The 23667-nt window shown below is 43.8% G+C and overlaps 1 protein-coding gene and 1 pseudogene across 1 annotated transcript; both read left to right on the top strand.

The window, feature by feature from the left end:
- Positions 1-22391: 22391 nt before the first annotated feature.
- Positions 22392-22498, top strand: LOC116552494 (annotated as a pseudogene).
- LOC116552305 (60S ribosomal protein L10-like) lies at positions 22418-22935 on the top strand. The gene has a single exon (XM_032279014.1). It carries the CDS (start codon positions 22449-22451, stop codon positions 22860-22862), a length of 414 nt encoding a protein of 137 aa, XP_032134905.1. The 5' UTR covers positions 22418-22448; the 3' UTR covers positions 22863-22935.
- The last annotated feature ends 732 nt before the right edge of the window (positions 22936-23667 follow it).

Genomic DNA, 23667 nt, shown 5'->3' with positions numbered 1-23667 from the left:
TGTATACATACATGTTTACACGTGTATACATCTGTACAATTCTTTTGGATGAATATTTCAAAGTAAACTAGACATACTTCATTTTAAGTACTTCAGTATGTATTTTCTAGGAATGGAAAGACATTTTTTAATTGAAAATAGTATTTTACAAAAAAAAAATTATGAGTGACATTATTTTACATGTTACCAATCTAACAAGTGGCTGGGTTCTCCTGTTTGCTTCTGCAGTTAGTCTTTTGTTTGGGTTGAGGTATGTGAAGATAATGTGGCCTCACAGAGATGTGTAGTTGGAAAAGGTGGGAATACTTTATTTTTATTTCTAGAGGGAGTTTTGCTCTTGTTGCCCAGGCTGGAGTGCAGTGGCACCATCTGGGCTCACTGCAACCTCTGCCTCCCAGGTTCAAGCGGTTCTCTTGCCTCAGCCTACAAAGTAGCTGGGATTACAGGTGTCTGCCACCATGTCTGGCTAGTTTTTATATTTTTAGTAGAGACAGGGTTTCACCATGTTGGCCAGGCTGGTCTCAAACTCCTGAGCTCAAGTGATCTGCCTGCCTCAGTCTCCCAAAATATTGGAATTACAGGCGTGAGCCACCATACCCGGCAGAGGAATACTTTAATAACCTTTCCAGGTAATTGTGGGTATCTTTTGATAACAACCACAAAACTTAAGGTAGTTTCTTAAAAGTTGTAATACATAATTTTCCCTTGAAAACTTGAATTTCATCATTGACAACGCATGCTGTCAGTTGTTTTCCTTGAAGTGATAGGATCAGTTTGTTTTTGAGAAATTGTCTGCCATATCCACAAGTCTGAAAAATGACAGTTTGTCAATCTTGTAAGTTAAATGGTGCTCCATGCAAAGTGCCACTAGTTCAGGTACACTCCAGACATTTGGGCCGGTGCTTTTCCTTGAGACAGACTTGGAACCTCAATGTGCATTTCCCAAGAGTAAAGACATTCGACCTAGCCTCAATATTATCACAACTTAAAGCATCAATAATTTCATCAACTATTCCATCCACATGTATGTTTCCCAGTTCCCAAAAATGTTCTTCTCCCAATGTAGTGTCTTGATCAAAATTCATGCACTTCATTTGGTTATTAGTCTCTTTTAATCCAGAATAATTCCCTACTATTTTGTTTTCCATGACATAGACTGTTTTTAAGAGGCCACTTGTAGAATGTCCCATATTCTAGATTTGGCTGTTTCCTCATGGCTCACTTCAGGTTAAATGTCTTTTGCAAGAATGCTACGTAGGAGTTGTTGTGCTTCCTGCACCACACCAGAAGGTACGTGGGGCCAGGTTGCTTCACAGCTGCTTGTGTGAATTTTGATCACTAAGTTATTTTGGGTGATGATTGCACGATCCGTTTATTATATTTAGTTTTTTGAGACAGAGTCTCACTTTGTCACCCAGGCTGGAGTGAAATAGTGTGATCTCAGCTAACCATACCATCTGCCTTCTGGGTTCAAGCAAGTCGTGCCTCAGCCTCCCGAATAGCTGGGATGACAGGTGTGCGCCACCACGCCTGGCTAAATTTTGGCATTTGTAGTAGAGATGGGGTTTTGCCATGTTGACCAGGCTGGTCCTGCACTCCTGGCCTCAAGTGATCCACCTGCCTTGGCCTCCCAAAGTGCTGGGATTACAGGCATGAGCCACCATGCCTCTGGCCATAAATAAAAATTTTTTGCTCAAGGAGCATTCAATCTAATTCCTTGAAAAGCGTGTAAGTTTTGGGAACCTAGTGTGGAAGGGAGTGATGGTTCCAGCGTATTGGTAGTGGAGACTGCCTTTTGGTCATCTTGGACTTCTCATGCTGTTGGATTAATAGGCAAAAAAGGAGGGGATTGTGTTGTTTGAGTTCATTGATCTTGATTGTCTCAGGGAAATTGGACTGCTTGTTGCTACACAAAGGTGGCAAGGAGAGTGATGTTTGGAAACCAGGGGGTTTACTGGTGACTCTGCCGTCTTAACCACTTGTCTTGAAGGAAAAACTTCAACAACCCATAAATAGAAGACCTCCAAAGTCTCTGACACTGTAAGAATGAAGGTTTTGTATTTCTCATCTGATAAAGAACCCTGGCGCAGCAAAGGTGCTGGGGGAGGCTAAGGGGAACACGGAATGGGCAGAGGGCAAAGGCAGCTAAGACGACCATTGGAGACCACACAGAAGTCAGGACTGTCACAACAGTGTTGGATGTCATTTAATTGTTTCTCCCTCCCTTTTCTCTGAAATAAGTTATATGAGTAACACTAATGTTGGCTAAAGTTTTAGGCTTCATGTGAAGGAACATGAGAACAACTTGTATTGAAGTAGCAGTTGGTGGAACATTGTTCCTGCCCTGTGTTGGGCTCTCAGTCTTTCCACCAGGTGAAGGACAAGAGATGATGCTGGAGGCAAAAGGCTCGGATGGTGCCATATATGTATGTATTGTATGTGTTCCCCTAGATACTCCATCTATTCCCCTAGATCCAGTCTTACCCCACTCTCTGTCCTGGGAGGCTGGGATGTTTGGTTGGGTTTGGTTCATGGTGAAAGGAGAGTTTGGTGGAGTAGACTCACCTCAGGTTGGCTGTGTTTCTTACCACCACTCCTCAAGGTGAATTCCTCTATGTGAGTTTCTTATGGGTTCCAGTAACTACTTGGTCCCTACAACTTTGAACTGTGGGAGGTTTAGTTCCTCTGTTACAGGCATCTGCCACCGTGTCCAGCTAATTTTTGTATTTTTAGTAGAGACAGGGTTTCACCATGTTGGCCAGGCTGGTCTCAGGGTTACTGTTTTGTTTTCCTACGCCTTCACTCACACCTTTGTAAATATGTTTTAATAAATCTTACTCCTTGAATTGGCGTAATTTGAGTATGCCTTTTCAGGTTGGGAGCTTGACTAATAACGGACAAGTAAGATAAGCAGAGACAACTATTATGGATCAGGATTAAAATCCTCTGTTACCTAGTTCTCTAAAGTCAAAGGCAAATAAATGTCTCAAATTTTGTGCAAAAGAACTTCACTTGGTTATTTTTAATGTGTTTGGTCTTTCTTGCCCTGTGAGGCCTCTGGTCATGGTAATGACCAGAAACAACTGTTAAAATCATCAACTAGCAAACAAATCCAAGAAAGAAGGGATCTTCAGGGTTTGACCCCCCCCGCCGCCCCGATTTAATAGCCAAACGTGAATCTATTCCAAGACTACATAATCTCTTTGTATTGTCTCAGTAGCAAAGATAATCAAGAGTATCAGTAGGAACATGAGATGATTGGCAATAACTGGGGCTACTGCCTATTCCACACAGGATGATTCCCAGTGGCTGCTGTTCCGCTGCATTCTTCCCTGATAGAGTGGTTATTCATTCCCAGCACGTCCAACCCCAAGCAAAACAAGGTCAGAACTGGACGGGGAGATTTACAACTGTTTGATGACTTGGGTCGACAGACTTGAAGAATGGCCAGAACAAACCCTCGAAGGCAGGTACACAAGTTGGAAAACAGACTTCTAGTCACAAGTGGCAGGCCTGGAAACCTTGACAACTCATCTCGAGGAATGCTGTTGATCTTGGCCATAGACAGGTCTGCATTCTTTTTTTTTTTTTTTTTTTTTGGGAGACGGAGTCTTGCTCTGTCACCAGGGTGGAATGCAGTGGCACGATCTTGGCTCACTGCAACCTCCACCTCCTGGGTACAAGTGATTCTCCTGCCTCAGCCTCCTGAGTAGCTGGGACCATAGGCATGCACCACCACACCCAACTAATTTATGTGTTTTTAGTAACCATGTTGGGCAGGATGGTCTCCATCTCTTGACCTCATGATCCGCCTGCCTCAACCTCCCAAAGTGCTGGGATTACAGGCGTGAGCCACCATACCTGGCCAACATGTCTGCAATTCTTGCAGTCTGCTCTTGGCCATAGACAGGTCTGCATTCTTCTTGCTGTCTGCCCCAGTGGTGCAAAAGTCTTACAGGGGAAGAATGTATTGAAAGCTAAAGGCTTTAGCAATGTATGTGTTGGTGATAAACCAGTCTTTGTTAACAGTGTTCTAGTGAGGCTGAAGGAATCAATTTCTCTGCTGAACTTTCACATAGGTTGTGGCTGTGGCAGGGCTCATCAGGGTTGGATTCTCAGATCTCTGAATAGAAAGCTCTGATACATTTCTGTGTGTTTTTTGATAGCATTCAACATATGTTTAAGTAGGAGTGTCCCGTGAGTGGCTCCCCAGGGAGCAGCGGGAGTACTGGGCTCTCTGTTGCATGTGGAAGAGTCTGCTGGCAGTGGACCTCATTTTTATTATGAGGACTGCATGCAAGGATTGCCTCTCGAGGTCTGGTTTATAGATTGGTATCAGCCAGATATTTTTCAGAATTCTGTTCTGCCATTCCACTACCGTCCTGATTCTGGGAGATATGGGCATTGGAAAGGCTTTGTAGATTTCCTTTATAATTTGGCCTGGATATGGTTGGCTCCTGTCACTATTATTGAACAAAGGCTCTCAAATAGTCTTCTTGGTATAACAACAATTATAACGGCTTGGTGTTTAGAGATGCTTCTATTCATCTGGGAAACCTCCCAACAATTGGCAAAACATATGAAAATGTCTTCATTCGTGTAAGTCAACTTCAATATTTATAGATGTGCCCTACAAAGGAGAGTGAGTTGCCTTCTCTGTGAACTTGATAGATAGGAAAGGCCTGACAATTCTGCCCGTTTACACTGGAAATGTTTGTAGATTGGGAAGTGCCTTATCTAGAGCACGCCATTGAAAGGCTCACGCAACCAACCAGGTAGAAGATCCTTGGGCACCACCTAGTGGCCATCTAGGGAATCTCAAAGGCAACTGCCGTGCTTCTCAAATTGTGGTTATTTCCAAGCGGAAATAGACCAATACTTTTGTTAAGTACAAATAAATCATTAGAAAACATATAAAAGTACAAAATACAAGTCTTAATGTTTTATTATTAGATTTAGCGAAGAATGATATTTTGATAAATGTAATCAACAAACAAAAAGTAAAGGCTACAATGTTCATTGCAAGTATAAAGAAAACTAAACAAAGAATAAAATGGTGGAAATTGCCATTGAAATACCCACATTAAACACCTAGACATAGTTTTGAACAACATGATATATACCAATATTTAGTTTTTAATGTGATAAATGAACTTGCTTCTTGTTAAAACTTATCTAGATTAAGTTGATGGCAGTCACGGGGGCCGGGGGGGAGGTAATGTATATCTAATGTTATAATGTTTTATTTAGTAACATATGTAGTAAATAAACCAGCCCACAGGGAAATATTAGCAGGCATGGTGGAAGATATTTTGTTTTATTTTATTTTTTGAAACAAGGTCTCGCTCTGTCACCCAGGCTGGAGTACAGTGGCTTGATTGTAGCTCACTATAGCCTTCAACTCCTGGGCTCAAGTGATTCTCCCACCTCAGCCTCCAAAGTAGATGGGACTACAGATGTATGCCACCATGCCTAATTTTTTTTTTTACTTTTTGTAGAGATGGGGTCTTGCTATGTTACCTGGACTGGTTTTGAGCTCCTGGGCTCAAGACTTGGCCTCCCAAAGCGTTAGGATTACAGGTGTGAGCCACCGTGCTCAGCCAGGATATTAATTTTTAACTTTTTTTTTTTTTTAAGATGGAGTCTTACTCTATCACTCAGACTGGAGTGCAATGGGGTGATCTCAGTTCACTGCAAACTCCAGCTCCCAGGTTCAAGCGATTCTCCTGCCTCAGCCCCCTAAGTAGCTGGGATTACAGGCACCACCATTACGCCTGGCTAATGTTTTGTATCATTAGTAGAGATGGGGTTTTGCCATGTTGGCCAGATTGGTCTGAAACACCTGGACTCAAGCAATCCACCTGTCTCAGCCTCCCAAAATGCTGGGATTACAGGCATGAATCAGCATGCCCGGCCAAGTTCCTTTTGCTTTGAGATAACTTCAGACTTTAAAGAACAGTGTAGAAACAGCACAAAGGATTTCTGTAAGTACTTCACTCAAATTCTTACCATGTTAATATATAACCACAGTACAATGATCAAATGCAGGAAACTAGCATTGATACGGTTATCTAATGGCACAGATTTTACAACTGTCCCACTGGAATCCTCTTTTTTGATCTCAGATCCAATCCAGAATCTCCCATTGAGTTTTTATTTTTTAATTTTTTTGGTCATGTCTCTGTTTCCTCTTAAATTGAAGTACTTAATCTTTCTTGACCTTGACATTTTGGAAACATACCTGTCATTTATTTTGTAGAATGTCTCTCAGTTTGGGTTGTCTGATGTATGCTGATGATTAAATTTAGCTTATGCACTTTTGGCAGAGATACCACAGAAGCCATGTAGGCTTCTTCTTTTTTTTTTTTTTTTTTTGAGACAGAGTCTCCCTCTGTTGCCCAGCTGGAGTGCAGTGGCATGATCTCGGCTCACTGCAACCTCCACCTCCCAGGTTTGAGCAATTCTCCTGCCTCAGCCTCTTAAATAGCTGAGATTACAGGTGCCCGCCACCATGCCTGGCTATTTTTTCTTTTTTGTATTTTTAGTAGAGACAGGGTTTCACCACATTGGCCAGGCTGGTCTTGAACTCCTAACCTTGTGATCTGCCTGCCTTAGCCTCAAGTGCTGGGATCACAGGTGTGAGCCACCACACCTGGCCCTAATGTAGGCTTCTCAGTGCAGCTTATCAGGGGGTATGTGATGTTTATTTGTCCTATTACTGGTGACAACTTTGATAGATAGTTTTGCTAAGATGGTGTCTGCAGGATTTCTCTGGTGTAGTTTTTCAAGGGGAAGGGAGGAACACTGATGATGGGCACAAGTTGGTAAAAGGAGAACTTCTGCCATGGCTCTGGTGTTCAAGGTACATGGCAAATGAAGAAAAAACATCAGCCTCAATGAAGACTGCAGGATCCGTGTCCTCAGGGGAGTAAGTTTCTGCAGAAGCAGGAAAGTAAAGGGAACATTCAGAGAAGAAGTTGAAAATATCAGGCAATTTCCCTGTGCAGACTCTCATGAAAGAGGGCACAGTGGAAAAAGTGGGAGATTGGGTCAGTTAGTGGGTATCCAGAGTAGTGTGAGGGGTAAGAGGCCAAATGACAGATGCCCCAGGGGCTTGGAGCACTGGTGGTGACTGAGGTGAAAGGGGTTGTGGGGCTTGATTTGATTAGGCCAATGTCTCAGCGTTATTCCTTAAAGTATGAGAGCAGCGGCATCTGCCTTATCTGGGAGCTCATTAGAAACGTGCGATTAAGGCCCTACCTCACACTTCCTGAAGCAGAATCTATGATTTTAACAAGATGCCCAAGTAATTTGTAGGCATTTTAAAGTTTGAAAAGCACTGTCATAAGAAAACTGTGAGCAAACAGTTTAAGAAGTAACTGTGCAAGTGACACGTCACTGATGTCAACAGCCTACGCGCCGGTGCTGTGGGTATAGCACCAGTGAGCCAAGCAGTCTGTGGCAGCTTTCCTCCCCTCCCCTCCCCTCTCCTTCCCTTCCCTTCCTTCCCCTCCTCTCCCCTCCTCTTCTTTCTTTCTTTCTTCAGGGTCTCACTCTGTTGTCCAGGCTGGTGTATAGTGGCACGATCTCAGCTCACTCCAACTTCTGCCTCCTGGGTTCGAGTGATTTTCCTGCCTCAGCCTCCCTAGTAGCTGGGACTACAGGCATGCACCACCATGCCTGGCTAATTTTTGTATTTTTAGTAGAAATGGGATTTCACAATGTTGACCAGGCTGGTCTCGAACTCCTGATCTTAGGTGATCTGCCCACCTTGACCTCCCGAAGTGTTGTGATTACAGGCATGAGCCACTGCGCCTGGACTGCAGAAGCTTTCTGATTCTGTGCACTTGGCTAACAGGAGCAGTCGCTGTCTGATTGAGCATTTCCTGCTGATGAGAGGTAGCAGCTTCCTTGTTGGTTCAGTTGAACAGTGGCGTGGCACTCGGTCTTGGAAGCTCAGTCTTCCTTTTAGCCCTTGCTAGCTTCTATGTACCCACTGACAAATCTCTTTCTACTTTAACCATCTGGATTGGATTCTGTTGTCTATGACTAAGAACTTTGACCAGAGTGGGCAAGTCACAGCAATATCCCACAGTTAGATGAAGGTGGAAGCAACCTTGGGGTATGCCTTGGTTCATTGTGGGGTCACTAATGGGACCTCAAACAAAGCAATTTTGAGAGACAGGATCTAGCAAATTCATGGAGGGAGACCACTGGACTCCACTGTTGAACTGCTGTCACTACCCCCACAAATGTGCGTCTGAGGAGTGATTGCTGCACAATGAGGCCTTTTTTTTTTTAATTGCATTTTAGGTTTTGGGGTACATGTGAAGAACATGCAAGATTGTTGCATAGGTACACACGTGGCAGTGTGATTTGCTGCCTTTCTCCCCATGCTATCTCTCCCCAACTCCCCGCCCCCCGCTGTCCCTCCCCTATTTCCCCGTGGCCTTTTTTTTATAGCGAGTGACTTGTGGATAGCATACCATATTGTATTATTTTCAATATGTAAAGATTTTGTTACAGAATTGATATGCACCAAGAATTAAAAAAAATAAGGAATGTCAATAAGAAGGCATTTAGAAGCTTGGGTAAAATTGTCAGGCGTTGGGAGAGCTGTAATGTGCTGTTCACTAGAAGCAGACATGCTGTGCTCACATCCTCCCCCTACAGGAGGAGTCAGGATTCTGACTCCTCACAGCATGATATCTAAATAGTATTTTTAGGATTAGTTCTTTTGCACTGGACTTCTTTCATTCAGCATTTTATGTGTGAGGTCCATCCATGCTGTTGTACCTGGTTATAGATTGCTCGCATTTATTGCTTTAGTATTCCATTGTACCATTTCTCTGTATATTATGTTTAATGTGGGCAATTCTGTCCAAGCCTAGTTCCTCTGTCATAGGGTGGGTAAATTCTCCTGGACATTTTCCCCATCTTGTTTAGGACCCATTAGTCTTAACTCTGAATGATGGTTGGATGGGTGGTTATTGCTTTTCCTTCATTTTCTGTACACCCATACTCCATGTTCTTTGTGGAGAGCAGGGTGTAGTAGGCAGGATCAGCTCTTTGGGGATCAAGTGCAGCCATTGGTGGGGGTCCTGAGTTTTTATTTCCTTCTGAGCCATTGACATGCCCTGCAGGGACTGACTCCACCCAGCCATTGCTGGATGCTAGCCACCCCATGGGCTTCACCTGTTCCCTCAACTTAACCCCATCCCCTGCAGGAGACTAGGCAACACTTCTGTCCTCTGCCTCTGGCAAGGCTGTGGGGGCAGGTGGGGGGGTGGTTTCCTGAAAATTTTTCACTGAGGGTTTTCCTGAAAATTTTTCCTCTGGCCAGGCATAAGGCTCATGCCTGTAATCCCAGCACTTTGGGAGGCTAAAGTGGGAGGGATTGCTTGAACCTAGGAGTTTGAGACCAGCCTGGGCAACATGGTGAAATCCCATCTCTACAAAGAAACAAAATTTTTTTCTGAATTTTTTGCTTTCTTTCCCCCCCGAGCTGCTATTTTGTTTTAGGTGCCAATGGTTGAATACTGGGTATGAACAACATTTAAAAATGTTCATTTCTTCAGGTATTAGAGAACGGAGATTCTGTGATCTTGTTCTTCTCTGCTATCTTTGCCTTTTAATAGTTTCTGCTTTTAGCTGCAGTTGGATGCAAATGAAAGCAGTTTATAACATGAAATAAACAAAATTGTGGAAACTCATTCTAGCCAAGATCCTAAGATGTTCATTATTTTGCCAGAAGGTGGTAGCAAAGTTACAATCAGACCTTGAGTACAAATTTTCAGCCTCAACACCCAATATAAACAAACCAAACCCAATGAAAACAAAAAACAAGAACAAACCAGGAAAACAGTGAAATGTCACCTGTTTATTTAATATATAATTTTTATCTTTTAATTTCTCTTTTTAGAATCAGCATTATTTACAGAAAAAAGCTATAAATTAAGTATGACCTCTGAAGTTTGATAAAAATGAATGATTATTAAAAAATTCTTTAGGAGTCAGAGGCTCTATAATCAGACTAAATTTCTACCTTGTCAGTGGCACTCCTTGTTGGAATTGGAAATGAAATTAATGGCCAACCAAAACATTCACAACATTCTATAAATTTTCACAGTGATATGCCATTTGTCAAATTATGTTATTCAACACATTCTCCAAAAGGAGAATACTGGGAAAGACACTATGATCTAATATTTACAATGTTCTCTTGAGGCTATCATGATTACATTATAAAATATTAAAGAGATGAAGAGAAGAACCTCAACAAATATTTTATTTTCTTGCTTCCATTTCCACTCCTGTTCAGGTTGTTTCCAGCATTCCCTCCCCTCCCTTCCCAGTGTTGTCCACCCAATGCACCCTTCAGTTAATTCATTCAGTTCATTCATTCATTACCTACCCTTTAGTGAGGCTACTGTATGCCAGTCACTGTTCTGGGTGCCAGAGAAATAGCAGTGACCAAGACAAATAAGGAGCCTGCTTTAATGGAGCTTGGATTCCAACAGGACGTCTGACAGTGATGGTTGTACTGCGCTGTCCAATCCAGTAGCCACTGCCATATGTGGCAGTGGAACACTTGGAATGTGGCTGGTGGCCTTTCTCCTGGACAGATGAGTTCTGGTGGATGACAAAGACAGCAGGCTACTAAACAAATACATTAGAGAATTTTGGAAAATGATAAGTAGTTCAAAGACTAGGAGTGGAATTATTGGGTCATTCCTGGTTGTGGTAACTCCATGCACAATATTTTGAGGAACTGTCAAACTGTTTTCTAAGTAGCTGTACCATTTTACATCCATATCAGCAGTGTATGTACATGAATTCCAACTTTCCTATGTCCTCACTTTGAGATGTTCAGAGGTGTATCACATTTTCTTTTTTTTTTGAGATGGAGTTTTGCTCTTGTTGCCCAGGCTGGAGTATAATGGCGTGATCTCGGCTCACTGCAACTTCTGCCTCCCAGGTTCAAGTGATTCTCTTGCCTCAGCCTCCTGAGTGGCTGGGATTACAGGCGCACATCACCATGCTCACCTAATTTTTGTATTTTTGATAGAGACAGGGTTTCGTCATGTTGGCCAGGCTGGTCTTGAACTCCTGACCTCAGGTGATCCACCTGCCTTGGCCTCCCAAAGTGCTGGGAATACAGGCAGGAGCCACCGTGCCCGGCCTCCACATTTTCATTAATGTGATAGTAACATGGGGAGGAAGGCAATGTTAGTTCCAGTGGCCAGGGAAGGAGAACAAATGACGGAAGCCAGTCATGGGATGAGATGGAGGGAAAAACGCTGAGAGAGAGCAGCTGGTGGCAAGGTGCTGGATGCAGGAATAAGCTTGCTTTGGAGGAGCAGATACAAAGGCGGTGTGGTTAGAGTGTGGTAAGGAGAGTTAGCAGTCAGGGCCTTGTGGGCTGTGACAAAGAAGGAGAATAAGATTTGAAGTATTAGGGGAAGCCGCTGGACGTTTAGCTTTAAATCAAATTTGAGATATAGTTACCCTTTTGAAGTGGACAATTTACTGGTTTTTGGTTGATGGTTTTGAAACCATCACTGCTATCTAATACTAAAATATTCTTATCACCCTAGTAAGAAACCCCCATGTCTGTTGGCAGTCACTCCTTATCACCCCTCTTCCCCAGCCATTGGCAACAATTATGTTGGTTTTTTTCTATGGATTTGCTGTTTTAGAGAAATGAAATCATACAATACCTGAACTTTCGTGTCTGACTTCTTTCACTTAGCGTAAGGAGTTCAAGCGTCATTTCTGTTTGGTATTTATTAGTACTCCATTCCTTTTGATTGCCAAACAACATCCCTTTGTATGGCTAGATCACATTTTCTTTATCTGTAAGTTGATGAGCATTTGGTTTGTTTTCACTTTTTGGCTGTTGGGAATAATTCTGCTATGAACATTTGTATACGGGGCTTTTTGGCACGTGTGCTTTCAGTTTTCTTGGGTATATGCCTAGGAGTGAACTTGTTGGGTCGTTGTTGGTCATGGTAGTTCCCTGCTTAATGTTTTGATGAATTGTCAAACTGTTTTCTAAGTTGCTCCATTGCCAGTGCATTTCTCCCTATACGCTTCTATTATGACAGCTGTCGTGGTCTCCTTTGCCTTATGGGGAGTCATATTCCCCTGCTCCCCACCCCAATGTCAGTGCTCTTGCTTATGTCCCCTAATGCCCCACAGCACAGCCAAGACCCACTACTGTTCGTAAGATTTTGGTAATCACAGTGATTTGCAACCAAGTCTCGTGCTTGCTTTTTGGAGGTCTCAGGCCCATTTGAATCACACACGCATCCAAAGAAAGAAGAGGGCATGTGCAGAGATTTTATTCCAAACCCACATCTCTTTCAATGCTCCCATCCCCCTCGCAGCTTCTGGCTGAGGCCAGCGTAGTGCGATCACTCCATCCGAAGGGAGAGGCTGGTGCTGCAGGTTCAGGCCACCGTTTCCTCTTGGGCTTAGGGCCCCTGACAGACCTGAGGGTTCTGTTCTCCCCGTAGGAGACAGCACAGCCTGAGGGAGCGAGTCCTCACCTGCCCACCCACTCCGCCTTTTCTCAGTCCCGTTGTAGTTACTTTTACGTTTGCGCTTTTTCTTGATTTGGCAAAGACAAGGTGAAATCCAGTTAGAAAATCTGAGTGTGGTTGCTGTTTCCAAAAGTAAAATAAATAATAAATTGAAAAGATGAAGAAGAGAATTGGGTAAAGAAAATATTTATGAATTTTCTTCTTACACGTGTCTGTTTGGAGGTGAAAGCTACAGGCTGGGAAGGGGAAGCCTGTTACAGCCACGGCATCTCGCAGTGAGGGTTTGCCTTCAGCCTGCCTTTGGCAGGAGCAGACTTGGAAGATTTCTCCTAGCTTTAAAATTCTATAATTCTGTTTACACAGAACAAAGTTCTACAAACTCCTCTGGCAACAGAGGTTCAATTTCCAAGGTTTCACAAGTCCTAGAGTCAGGACATTTCATGGAAATCCTAGCAAAATCAGCTGTAATCCATGGCACACCCCCAAGCATGTCCACAGGGCAAGCTTCCCTTAGGGTGTGGGATGTGCGCTGTGAGGACAGATGACCAAGTGTGAAAGAACACTTCCCTGCGTCGAGGAACTCAGTCAACCTGAATTCTCGGCCCTGCAGTTGGAATGTTTTAAGGGAAAGAGGAAAGCCTCTGAAAATGAAATTCAGGAAGCTACATGTGCTTTGCTTCACAGTTGCAGGGACTCCCTGAAGTCAGGAATGGGGAGATAGCTCTCAGGGACTTAGGATGCAGCGGGAGTGTCACTGGCTGGTACAGATGCCGAGACTCCACTCCAGGGGCTCGTGTGAACCACACCTACCTTTACAGACGCTGGCGTGTTTCAGAAGGCCTTAGAATTCATCCAGATGCCTTCATTGTGTACTCCTGGTGCTTGCTTTCAGAAATGACTCCATTTTTCACACGAAGATGGCTTTGTTTACTTGTATAGTGTTGCCTTCTTATAATGTCCTGACTGTGATATAAACATAGGATCTGGAGTCAGGAGACCTGGGTTTATGTCTTGGCTCTGCCGCTGTTGGCAGTGGGGCCATTGTCAAGTTGCTTAGCTTCTCTGAGCTTCAATTTTCTCATCTGTGGAAAAGGGATGATATTAGTAAGAGTATTATTAAAGAAATAAGTGAAGTGACTGTTTTATCATGTCTGAGCATATATAGAAGATGCTATGTAACGGATTATTCTTGCTTTTCTCCTTCTCAGTGAACCTGTGACAGTATAGTTAAGACAAGTGGCTAATCAAACAACTTCAGTACATGGGTTAACTGGCCACATTTCCACATTCACCAGATTAGGAACTCATCCTCCAAGTCCTCGTTCGTTGAAATTTGTTTTACAAATCACCCAGAAGGAGTTGAGAGGAGAGGTTTCGGTTGTATTTTGGGAGCAGAAGGGGACAGTAAGGAAAGAGCTTCTGATCCAATCATTTTAATGGAAGCGAAAGCACCACGCAGCTGCGGGAGACCACAGCCCCTTCTCACGTGGAGCTGGGAGGACTTTGAATCTGCCTTTGATCTCTGCCCCTCCCTACGCACTCCACTGTGCCTTTGGAGCTGTTCCCTCTACTGCCATTGCTCCCTGAGGGTCCCTGCCTTCCGCTGGCATTTTAATTGGGCCCCAGTTCTCTCAGGAAAAGCCCCAAGATCAACCTACACCCCCCTTCGTAGAAATGCCTTTTTCTCTTTCTCTGAGGTGTTTACCCTGTTTTCTAGGCCGGTCCATAGAGTACATATCAGCAGTTGAGCCCAACAAGTGAGAAAGAGCCCATGTATTAGGCATCTCCCAGCACCCTCTGTGCGTTTGACAGGTGTCCTCCTTGGTCTCCAGTGACTGGAAAGCAAGATGGCAAGCCAGTAGAGAAGGAGGGCTCTGAAGATGTTTCTTTGTGTCCTCTTAAATTTCAACATATAAATGATGTCTAGTGATGTCCTGTGCCCTGGGCATTGGGAGTAGAAGAGTGAGGAAGGGAGTTTGGGGAGTTTTGAGTTGTTTGGCCTGATTAGCTTCTCTGCTGAGTAAGATATGGAGACGGGTGGTATGCAGGGGGGCTCCCTAAAGAGCATCTGGAATGAAGGTGCTCGTTCTGATCCCACGGAAAATAACAGACCAGCATTTGCATGTGATTAACAAAATCTTTCAGTCTTATAATCTCCCATGGTCTAGACCAGAACTGTTCAATAGAACTTTATGCAATCGTTTCACATTTAAATTAAAAATTCTGTTTTGTTATCACAATAGCCACATTTCACACACTCAGTGGCCGTGCGTGGTTAGTGGCTACCCTGCCGGACACTGCAGGTCTAGACCACAACTGTGTAAATGTGGGATGGGCACTGCTGTGCTCACTTGATCTACTAATCAAGGTCTGGGTGAGGTATGAGGATAGAGTCTGGGGACAGGGAACATAAGGCCGATTCATGCTGACTGCCTAGAACTAAATCAAATGGAAACACTTCAGCTATGACAGGAAATATCCTCTCCATTGACATAGGGCAGCCACTGAGTAAATGACTTGTAACTTTACTTCATCTTCTTCATTTACATAGGGCGTACACCAAGTAACCAATGGAAACTTCTAGAGAAAATTCTGTAACGGGGCTCTTGAGCCCCTGTGCTCAGGCCCGCTCATACCCTGCGGAGTGTACTTTCATTTTCAGTAAATCTCTGCTTTGTTGCTTCATTCTTTTCTCGCTTTGTTTGTGCATCTTGTCCAATTCTTTGTTCAAGATGCCGAGAACCCAGATACCCTCCACTGGTAACACTGGTGCAGATAACAGGTCTTGGGCTCTTTGGCCTCCAGGAAGCAGATGGGGAAAGAAAAGGCACGTAGTGGCTGGGTGAGCTGTAGGAGTGGCCAGGACTGGCTCAGACCGAAGAGGTCATGCCTTGTTTAGTGGGGCATTTGCTTCTCGGCCATTCGGAAGTGCATGCCCAGGGATGCCAGATCTTTCCTTTCTTTTTCTTCTTTCTTTTGACATTGATAATGAATTTTTAAAATGTTAACATTATATAGGCTAACAAAGAAGAATGAAAAAACTAAAAACCTAACCACACTGGAGCCCTGATATAGCCACTGAAGTTCAGATTCTGCAGATGGGCCAAATCATTGCACCTAAAACTGTGTCTGTGGAATCAGCTTCCATGGAGATGAGGGGATTGTAGGATACTGGCTGTTTGAACCTGGGTTTGAGTTTTCAGAAATGGGCAGACCAAGTAGACTGTGGTAGAGGTCAAACAAATGAACAAACAAACCAAAAATCCTTTTTGATGTTTATTTTAGGAGTCAAAGTCAAGAAGTTTTCAGTCTGCACGCAGGCTGATAGAGAGCAACAGTAGGGATAGGCCCCCAAATATGATGTCAGGTACAGAGATTTCCCCAGCGGTCTTATGTTGCAGTGTGTCATCATTTCATGGTGTGCTCAGACTCATCCACAAGTAAGGAAGAGGAAAATTGCTTCTGTGCTCCAGCGCACAGACAGTTGTTAGTTGCTCCTGAAATTTTCACTGTAAGACCCCAAACTCATAGCACAGGAATACATCTTGAAATAAAAACACAAACATTTCAATAAAAGGAATGGATGAGGGGGAAATTATTTAGTTAGTTACAGAGATGTCGATTATCTTCATGAACAACCATCCTTTTGTTAGATGATAAAAGTTATTACATATCCAATCCATTGTTGTGATCTATAAAAGCTAGAGACAGTTTTCAACTTTCAAAAGGAAAGATCATTATACAGAAAGTATCTGCTTTATTAATTCAACACTGTAAACATTTGCTGTATCTTAAAGCTCAAGTGTGTAACATCCTGTGTTTTTAAATTATTTATTATTATTATATTTTGAGACAGAGTCTCAGTCTGTTGTCCATGCTGGAGTGCAATGGCATAATCTCAGCTCACTGCAACCTCTGCCTCCCAGGCTCAAGAGATTCTCCGGCCTCAGCCTCCAGAGTAGCTGGGATAACAGGTGCCCACCACCACGCCTGGCTAAATTTTGTATTTTTAGTAGAGATGGGGTTTTACCATGTTGGCCAGGCTGGTCTCAAACTACTGACCTCAGGTCATCCACCCACCTCGGCCTCCCAAAGTGCTGGGATTACAGGCGTGAGCCACCGCGCCTGGCCTCGTCTTGTTTTATTATACTTACTCTGTGTTTTTGGTTCAGATAATTCAAGAAAAAGTGGCCAATTTGCATTTCGAATTCTAGAATTAAATCTTACTTATGATTCGGATGTTCTGCTGATTGATTGTCTTAAGGCTGCTATTTGGTAATGTATTTTTGACACGATGTCAGGAATGTTGTGTAAAAAAAGAAAAAAAGCAACAGCTTGAGAAGCCTGAGTCAAACTGAGGCAAGCACGAGCAAACTGCATCCAAATGAGAAAGAAACGTGCAGTTTCCACCAGACATTTAAAAAGGCAGGGTTTTTGTTTTGTTGAATTTCATGGCATGAAATTAATTCCAACATTATTGAGTGGCTATTGCATACTCTCTATTCAGTAGCCTTGGGTTGGCATATAGGGATAAATTCGGCATTCTCATTCTTGCCCTCGGCAAGTCTGAAATTCAGAAATACCATTGTTGATATTTTCTTCTAAAGTTTGATTCAGTTCGATGATGACTGAGGGCCTAATGTGTTCCATGCAACATACTAATCATTTGAAAGTCATTATGGCACCTGAGGTCAGGAGTTTGAGACCAGCCTGACCAACATGGCAAAATCCTGTCTCTATTAATAATACAAAAATTAGCTGGGCATGGTGACACTGTAGTCCCAGCTGCTTGGGAGGCTGAGGCAGGAGAATTGCTTGAACCTGGGAGGCGGAGATTGCAGTGAGCAGAGATAGCACCATTGCACTCCAGCCTGGGTGAGCAGAGTGAGACTCTATCAAAAACAAACAAACCAAAACATGGGATTAGAAATGGAATCTGTAGCTTATTAATACTGTAAGATACCACTGAGATGTTTGCAAATACAAGAATTAAATTCTCTTTCAGGATGCTGATGTTTTCTGGAAAAGGAAATGCTGTGAAGCCACAGGGATGCTGCCATCTTTCCATCGTGGGGTCCCTTCCCTCTTGGAACCTTGGAGCATGTGCTGTATTTTGTTCAAACCATCACTGAGTTTGTTGAGATGCCTTTTTCACAGGGTGGTCAGTCTTTGGAACACTTGCGTTAGTCCATGACTATTTTAAGTTTTATTGGACACTCAGCACAGGGCAAGATGGCTCCAGGAGCTGGGGAATTGCTTTCTTTTATTTGTATATTACTTATTAGATTTCATTTAGGAAACAGTAGTGCCTGTAAGTCATTATCTCCCACGCCCAATGTTATAGAAAATAATAACCAGATCCTTTAAAGTTAATGTTAGTAGGAGAACATCCTGGGGGGAGGAGCAGCTGGATCTCATAGCCCTGGTGTTGGTCCCCCAAGGCTTGCCGTCCTGTGGAGGGTCTCATGTGTAGTCCGCCACTGCCTTCACCCTGGGTGGAGTAGGGATGGGAGTGGGGACTATCATTTCCTTTTTAATAAAGCTGGCTTCAACAGAGAAGCGTGGGCCTTTCACTCATGCCCTATGGCCCAGTCCAGCCAAAGCTCTGTCATTCATGAGACACTTTCATCAAAGCTGTGGCATGACCAAAGGCAGAGGCTTACTGACTGTGCCAAGGAGCACAGTAGCCTTTGGATAAATCTTCCCTGTTTATGGTTCACTGGTGAGAGCTCCCTTGCTCCCCAGTTCCTGTTGAAGATACCTGATGTTGAAGATACCTGAAGCTGCCAAGTTCTAACCTGAGAGAATGGCTAAGCTCCGTCTCCCTAGTTCCCGTTTCCCCCGCAACTGGTTACTTCAGCCGTGACCACTCGCCCCGCTCAGAGGAGGCCAGAGATGGCCATGGAGGCAGAACTCCAGCATGACAAACATGCCAGAATGTCTCCCTCGACATTTAGTAACAGGATGGCCCCTTTCCAGGAGTCATCACTACCTTGGTCTCTGGATGTGGCTAAGGGGTGAGTCATGTGTCTTTCCAGTGTTTGAGATTAAGCATGTTAGGCCCTGTTTGTGGGATATATAGTTCATGTGTCATTTTTTTTTTTTTTTGAGATGGAGTCTCACACTGTCGCCTGGGCTAGAGTACAGTGGTGCAGTCTTAGCTCACTGAAGCCTCCGACTCCTGGGTTCAAGCAATTCTTCTGCCTCAGCCTCCCATGTAGCTGGAATTACAGGCGCCCACCACCACGCCCAGCTAATTTTTGTATTTTCAGCAGAGACAGGGTTTCACCATGTTGGCCAGGATGGTCTCGATCTCTTGACCTTGTGATCCACCTGCCTTGGCCTCCCAAAGTACTGGGATTACAGGCATGAGCCACCACGCCCAGCCCACGTGTCATCTTTCTATCCGGGCCCTAGGTGATATTCCCTTTCAACATCAGCCCATTTCCTCTTGCCTCATTCTTCCCACATGACAGATGTCCAGTGCCTCCAATAATGACATCAAAAGGGATGAGGCTGAAAAACAGATCAGAACTTGCTTGGATAAACTATTTTTCCTAATTACTAAACAACTCTAGACACACGAAAATCTATCCTAAAACCCCTATAGGCTTACCTGTAGTTGCAAGCAACAATGAAGGTCTAAAAATATTTATACTTAGACATTATGAGCATTCAATCTTTGTGACATTTTTAAAAATTCCGTTTTCATACTTGCATTTTTATCTACCAAATAAAAATTGGATAGAAAATGTTTGTGTTCATGAAAGAGAAACTTAGCAATAAAAACCAAGGTTTTATTACTTTTTCTAAACAAACTGAAGCTATGATACTCAGCCTCCTGCTGTTACTCTTCACAGCAGGTCCTCAGTCTGAGGTCTGGGGAGACAACGCCAGTTTCCAATCCCGTTCCTGATGCTCGGTGGTCAGGATCCGCTTTGGACATTCCCTTGAAGAACTCAGACCCACTCTCTGAAAGAGAAAACGACAGAAACATAGAGCCCTGTGTTCTCATTTGAGATGAGGCAAATGTTCAAAAGGAGTTGTTTTTAACAGATGATAGGAAAGGCCAGGAAGACAGACTCACTTTCTCTTTGAATGTTTAATTTCTATGCTTCCAGTCTCGTGTATTTGAGCATGATAGCTGCAAGCCAAACCTCCTCAATTCACTGATGACTCGGAATTAAAACAAACCTCTGCATCATTCTTTCACACAGCAAACATTTGTCCAGGGTCACCTGTGAGCACAGTGCACCAGAGAGGTCCTGAGGGACACAGGAGAGGCAAACACACCCTCCTGGCTCCAAAGGGTTTACGGTCAGGACCTCCGTTGGGATGAACGGTTCCTTGAAGGAGCTAAACGGCAGGCGGTTTAGCTTAGTGGCCTTGGTAGGGAGAAGGGCGGCTGTGCATTAGAGCCATTTGGAATGAGTTGGAGTTGTGTGTCCTGCAGGACCTGAGCTGCCAGGTGGTTTACAGCTATATGAAATTGTATGCCAAGGGGACAATATGGCTGTGCGGATTCCTGGCTTCTGTAGGAAATAGCCAGAAAGCAAGTTATTTAGATGACTCAATAAAAAGGAAAAATGGAGACCCATGCTTCTTGACTAAACGTGGCTTATTCACAGAAGAATGAGGCAAGGAGAGGAGAGAATGGGGTGAAAAGCGTGTATGTGCAAGTCAGTGCAAGCACATGAATCTGAGAGGCAGATGGGGTTGCCTGGAAAGGGAAAACCTCAAGGCGAATGCATCAGAATGGACTGATTACAGAAAAGTTCTAACATGATTCCTGATGAATCTACAGCACCTCTCCTGGAAAGACTCAGAGGGTTTTTTTTTGAGATGGAGCCTCGCTCTGTAGCCCAGGCTGGGGTGCAGTGGCACGATCTCAGCTTACTGCAACCTCCGCCTCCCTGGTTCCCGTTCAAGCAATTCTCCTACCTCAGCCTCCCAAGTAGCTGGGATTACAGGCATCTGCCACCACGCCTGGCTAATTTTTGTATTTTTTAGTAGAGATGGGGTTTCACCATGTTGACCAATATGGTCTTGAACTCCTGACCTCATGATCCGCCCACCTCAGCCTCCCAAAGTGCTGGGATTATAGGCTTGAGCCTCCATGCCTGGCCAAATTAATTTTTATTAAGTGTGTTTAACACTCTAAAATACATTCCAATCTCAGTGATCTCTCTTCTGCTATTAATTTATTCCAGCTCTTTCTAAACTATCCATGGGAATCCTCCCATCCCCCATTTACCAATCCTTTGAGTCCTCAGGCTTAGCTAATTTTATCTAATCTGCAAGGTGGCAGTGTGTAACGGTCAGTAGATGCCACTGTCTAATAGTGAAGGTGTCCACTCAACCAGCTGGTAGGTCAGAAGCTTCAGGTTCCCTGATGGATTAGCTCCCTGCTTGGTCGTCTGTGTAAGGTCTCAAATCTGTGCATAGTATTTACTTAAGTCAGGGATGTAGCCACCTCTCCATTTCAGAGATGACGTTAGAGCTGTGATTTGCCCTGGCCTCTGGCTGTAGCACATTGCCTCATGCACTAAGAAGCCACAGTTGCCCTTCAAGGCTGATTCAATGGCATTTCACGGCATCTAACCCTGGCCCACTGCCCTCTGGACTTAGGTCTGTAAGTTGTGGCCAAAATCTGAGCTCGGAAGATGGAGATGGGATCAGGTACCACATGGTCCTGAGTGCAGGAGCCAGTCTGGGTGTGTCCCGTCACTTGATAGCAGACAGACACTCTTCATCAGCTACTCAGGACGCCAGGCGCCAGGAAGCAAGTTGAGGTCAGGGAGTTTGTTTTATCTACTGATTTGGAAAAATATTTAGCCTCCCTGGAAGAGAGATGTGCATTCCGTGTGCCTGAAGCCATGAAATTTGGCAAGTCCCATATCAGATACCTAAAACTGTTATACAACTCAGTCTAATTTACACTGTAAGGCTGCCAGAGGGAACTAGGTCACTCCCTTGGTCCAAAAGTCCCCTCTGACAATTCTAAGGGCCCAACAATCAATATCAGTCATCAACAACAACAATAATAGTAGTAATAATGCTATCTATTGCCCATGTTTCATCTATTCAAGGCCCGTAGCTTTGGATAATCAGAAGTGAGAATTTGGCTCAGAGGGACATATGAGTGACTCGTGCACTAGTTTGGCCATCTTACAAATGAAGACAAAGATGCCTGATAGTGTGAATTAGAATGAAAACGTCTCCCAAGCTAGCATTTCTTCCACAATGGGCTCTTGCTGCCAGAAAAGAAAAGCTATCTTTCATGTCATTTTTCACCAAAGAGGCCATTGCATGTCTGATAATTTTTTTTCAAAATTGTTTCTTTTTACATTTAAATGTTTATTTTTCCTAACCACTAGACAACCAGGGAAAAATTGTTTTTTAAAAACTTAATTCTGTGACTTAATTTTGTATGGATGTGTGAATCTGCAGGGGCAAGAACTTAAAACTGTGCTCTCTAGGGAAGTAACACTTACAATGGAAAGGCAAACTCAGAATCAGTGTGTGTAGCACTCACCTTTCAAACGATTGATGGTGACTGTGGTGTGTATACGTATATGTGTGCACATCTGTCAAAGAGCATCCATTTTAGATTAAACAGCTCTGGGCTCCACTTGAGACTCAGCAAATTCTTCAGTTTTCTTGTATGGATTTTCTGTTCATCACACCAACGTCTATTCTGTGAAATATTAGTTTTTCAGAATAGGAAAAAAAGATCACAAGAAAAAAAAGGAAATCACAGTTAAATAAATGAAGTTCAGCTGGCTATGGTTAAATGAAGTTTAATCATAGGGTCACTCAGAGCCTTTAAAATATTAAAATACAATGTGGCTGTCAAAGAAGTAACAATGCAATGGCTGCAAACAGCAGCTTCCTTGGTAGTGTATGCAGCCTGTTTCTTGTATGGGTTGCTCTAAGGGACCTTGGAGACAGGGCTTCCCGATGTATGTTCATGTGTCTGAACTTGCACTGCCCCAATGTAGGCTCCAAACAGGAATGCGAGGTGCCTTTGGAAAGCCCCAGGGCACTGTGGCCAGGGTTCACATTGGACAAGTGATCATGTCCATCCACACCAAGCTGCAGAACAAGGAGCATGTGATTGAGGCCCTGCGCAGGGCCAAGTTCAAGTTCCCTGGCCGCCAGAAGATCCACATCTCAAAGAAGTGGGGCTTCACCAAGTTCAATGCCGATGAATTTGAAGACATGGTGGCTGAGAAGCGGCTCATCCCAGATGGCTGTGGGGTTAAGTACATCCCCAGTCATGGCCCTCTGGACAAGTGGCGGGCCCTGCACTCATGAGGGCTTCCACTGTGCTGCCCCCTCATAATATGAACCAATAAATTTACTTCTTGTCCACCTAAAAAAAAAAAAAGTAACAACATATAAATTAAAATGCAATGAATACCCAAGAGTTTCCCAAACTTATCTGACTATGAACATTTTTTTTTTCGTAGAGCCACTCATGAAATTGATGAATTTAGGGAAATCCTACGTTCCTCTGGACTTCAGGTTGAAAGTAATGAGACCAAACACTAGCTCAGGCAAAAAAGAGAAAACCATTTGCTCCACACCAAATCAAATCAAAGGCAGGACGAGGGTGGAGATAGCCTCCTGGACAACTGGAGCAGCTGATAATAGTTAATATTTATTGTGAGGCGACCATGTGCCAGGCTCTGTTCAGCGTACTTCTCGTGCATTAATTCATTCAATCCTCACAACAGGTCCATGAGTTAAGTACTATTATTATATTTTACAGAAGAGGAAACTCGGATTCAAAGAGGTTCAGTTTCCCAAGGTTGCCTAGACAGTCTGACTCTGAGCCACACTTGGAACCACTGACCTTGTGCTTCTCCAGGGACTTAAAGGCTGTCAAAGTTTATTTTTTCTGCATGACTCTTGCGTCCTTGGGTCTATTTAATTCTCTTCAACCAGCTTTCCCCATAAGACAGAGACCTGGCTCCCACCTCTCAGCCTGCCCCCTACCTCCTTCCCAGGAAAGGGCTTCCTCTTCCAGCTCCTATTAAAAACATTCTGGCTTGGGCGTGGTGGCTCACGCCTGTAATCCCAGCACTTTGGGAGACCAACGCAGACGGATCTTTTGAGG

Source organism: Sapajus apella, unplaced genomic scaffold, assembly GCF_009761245.1.
Source record: "Sapajus apella isolate SASKATOON/1434 unplaced genomic scaffold, GSC_monkey_1.0 scaffold11, whole genome shotgun sequence".
Classification (NCBI taxonomy): domain Eukaryota; kingdom Metazoa; phylum Chordata; class Mammalia; order Primates; family Cebidae; genus Sapajus; species Sapajus apella.
The sequence above is the reverse complement of the archived record's forward strand: the minus strand, read 5'-3'. Positions and strand labels throughout refer to the sequence as shown.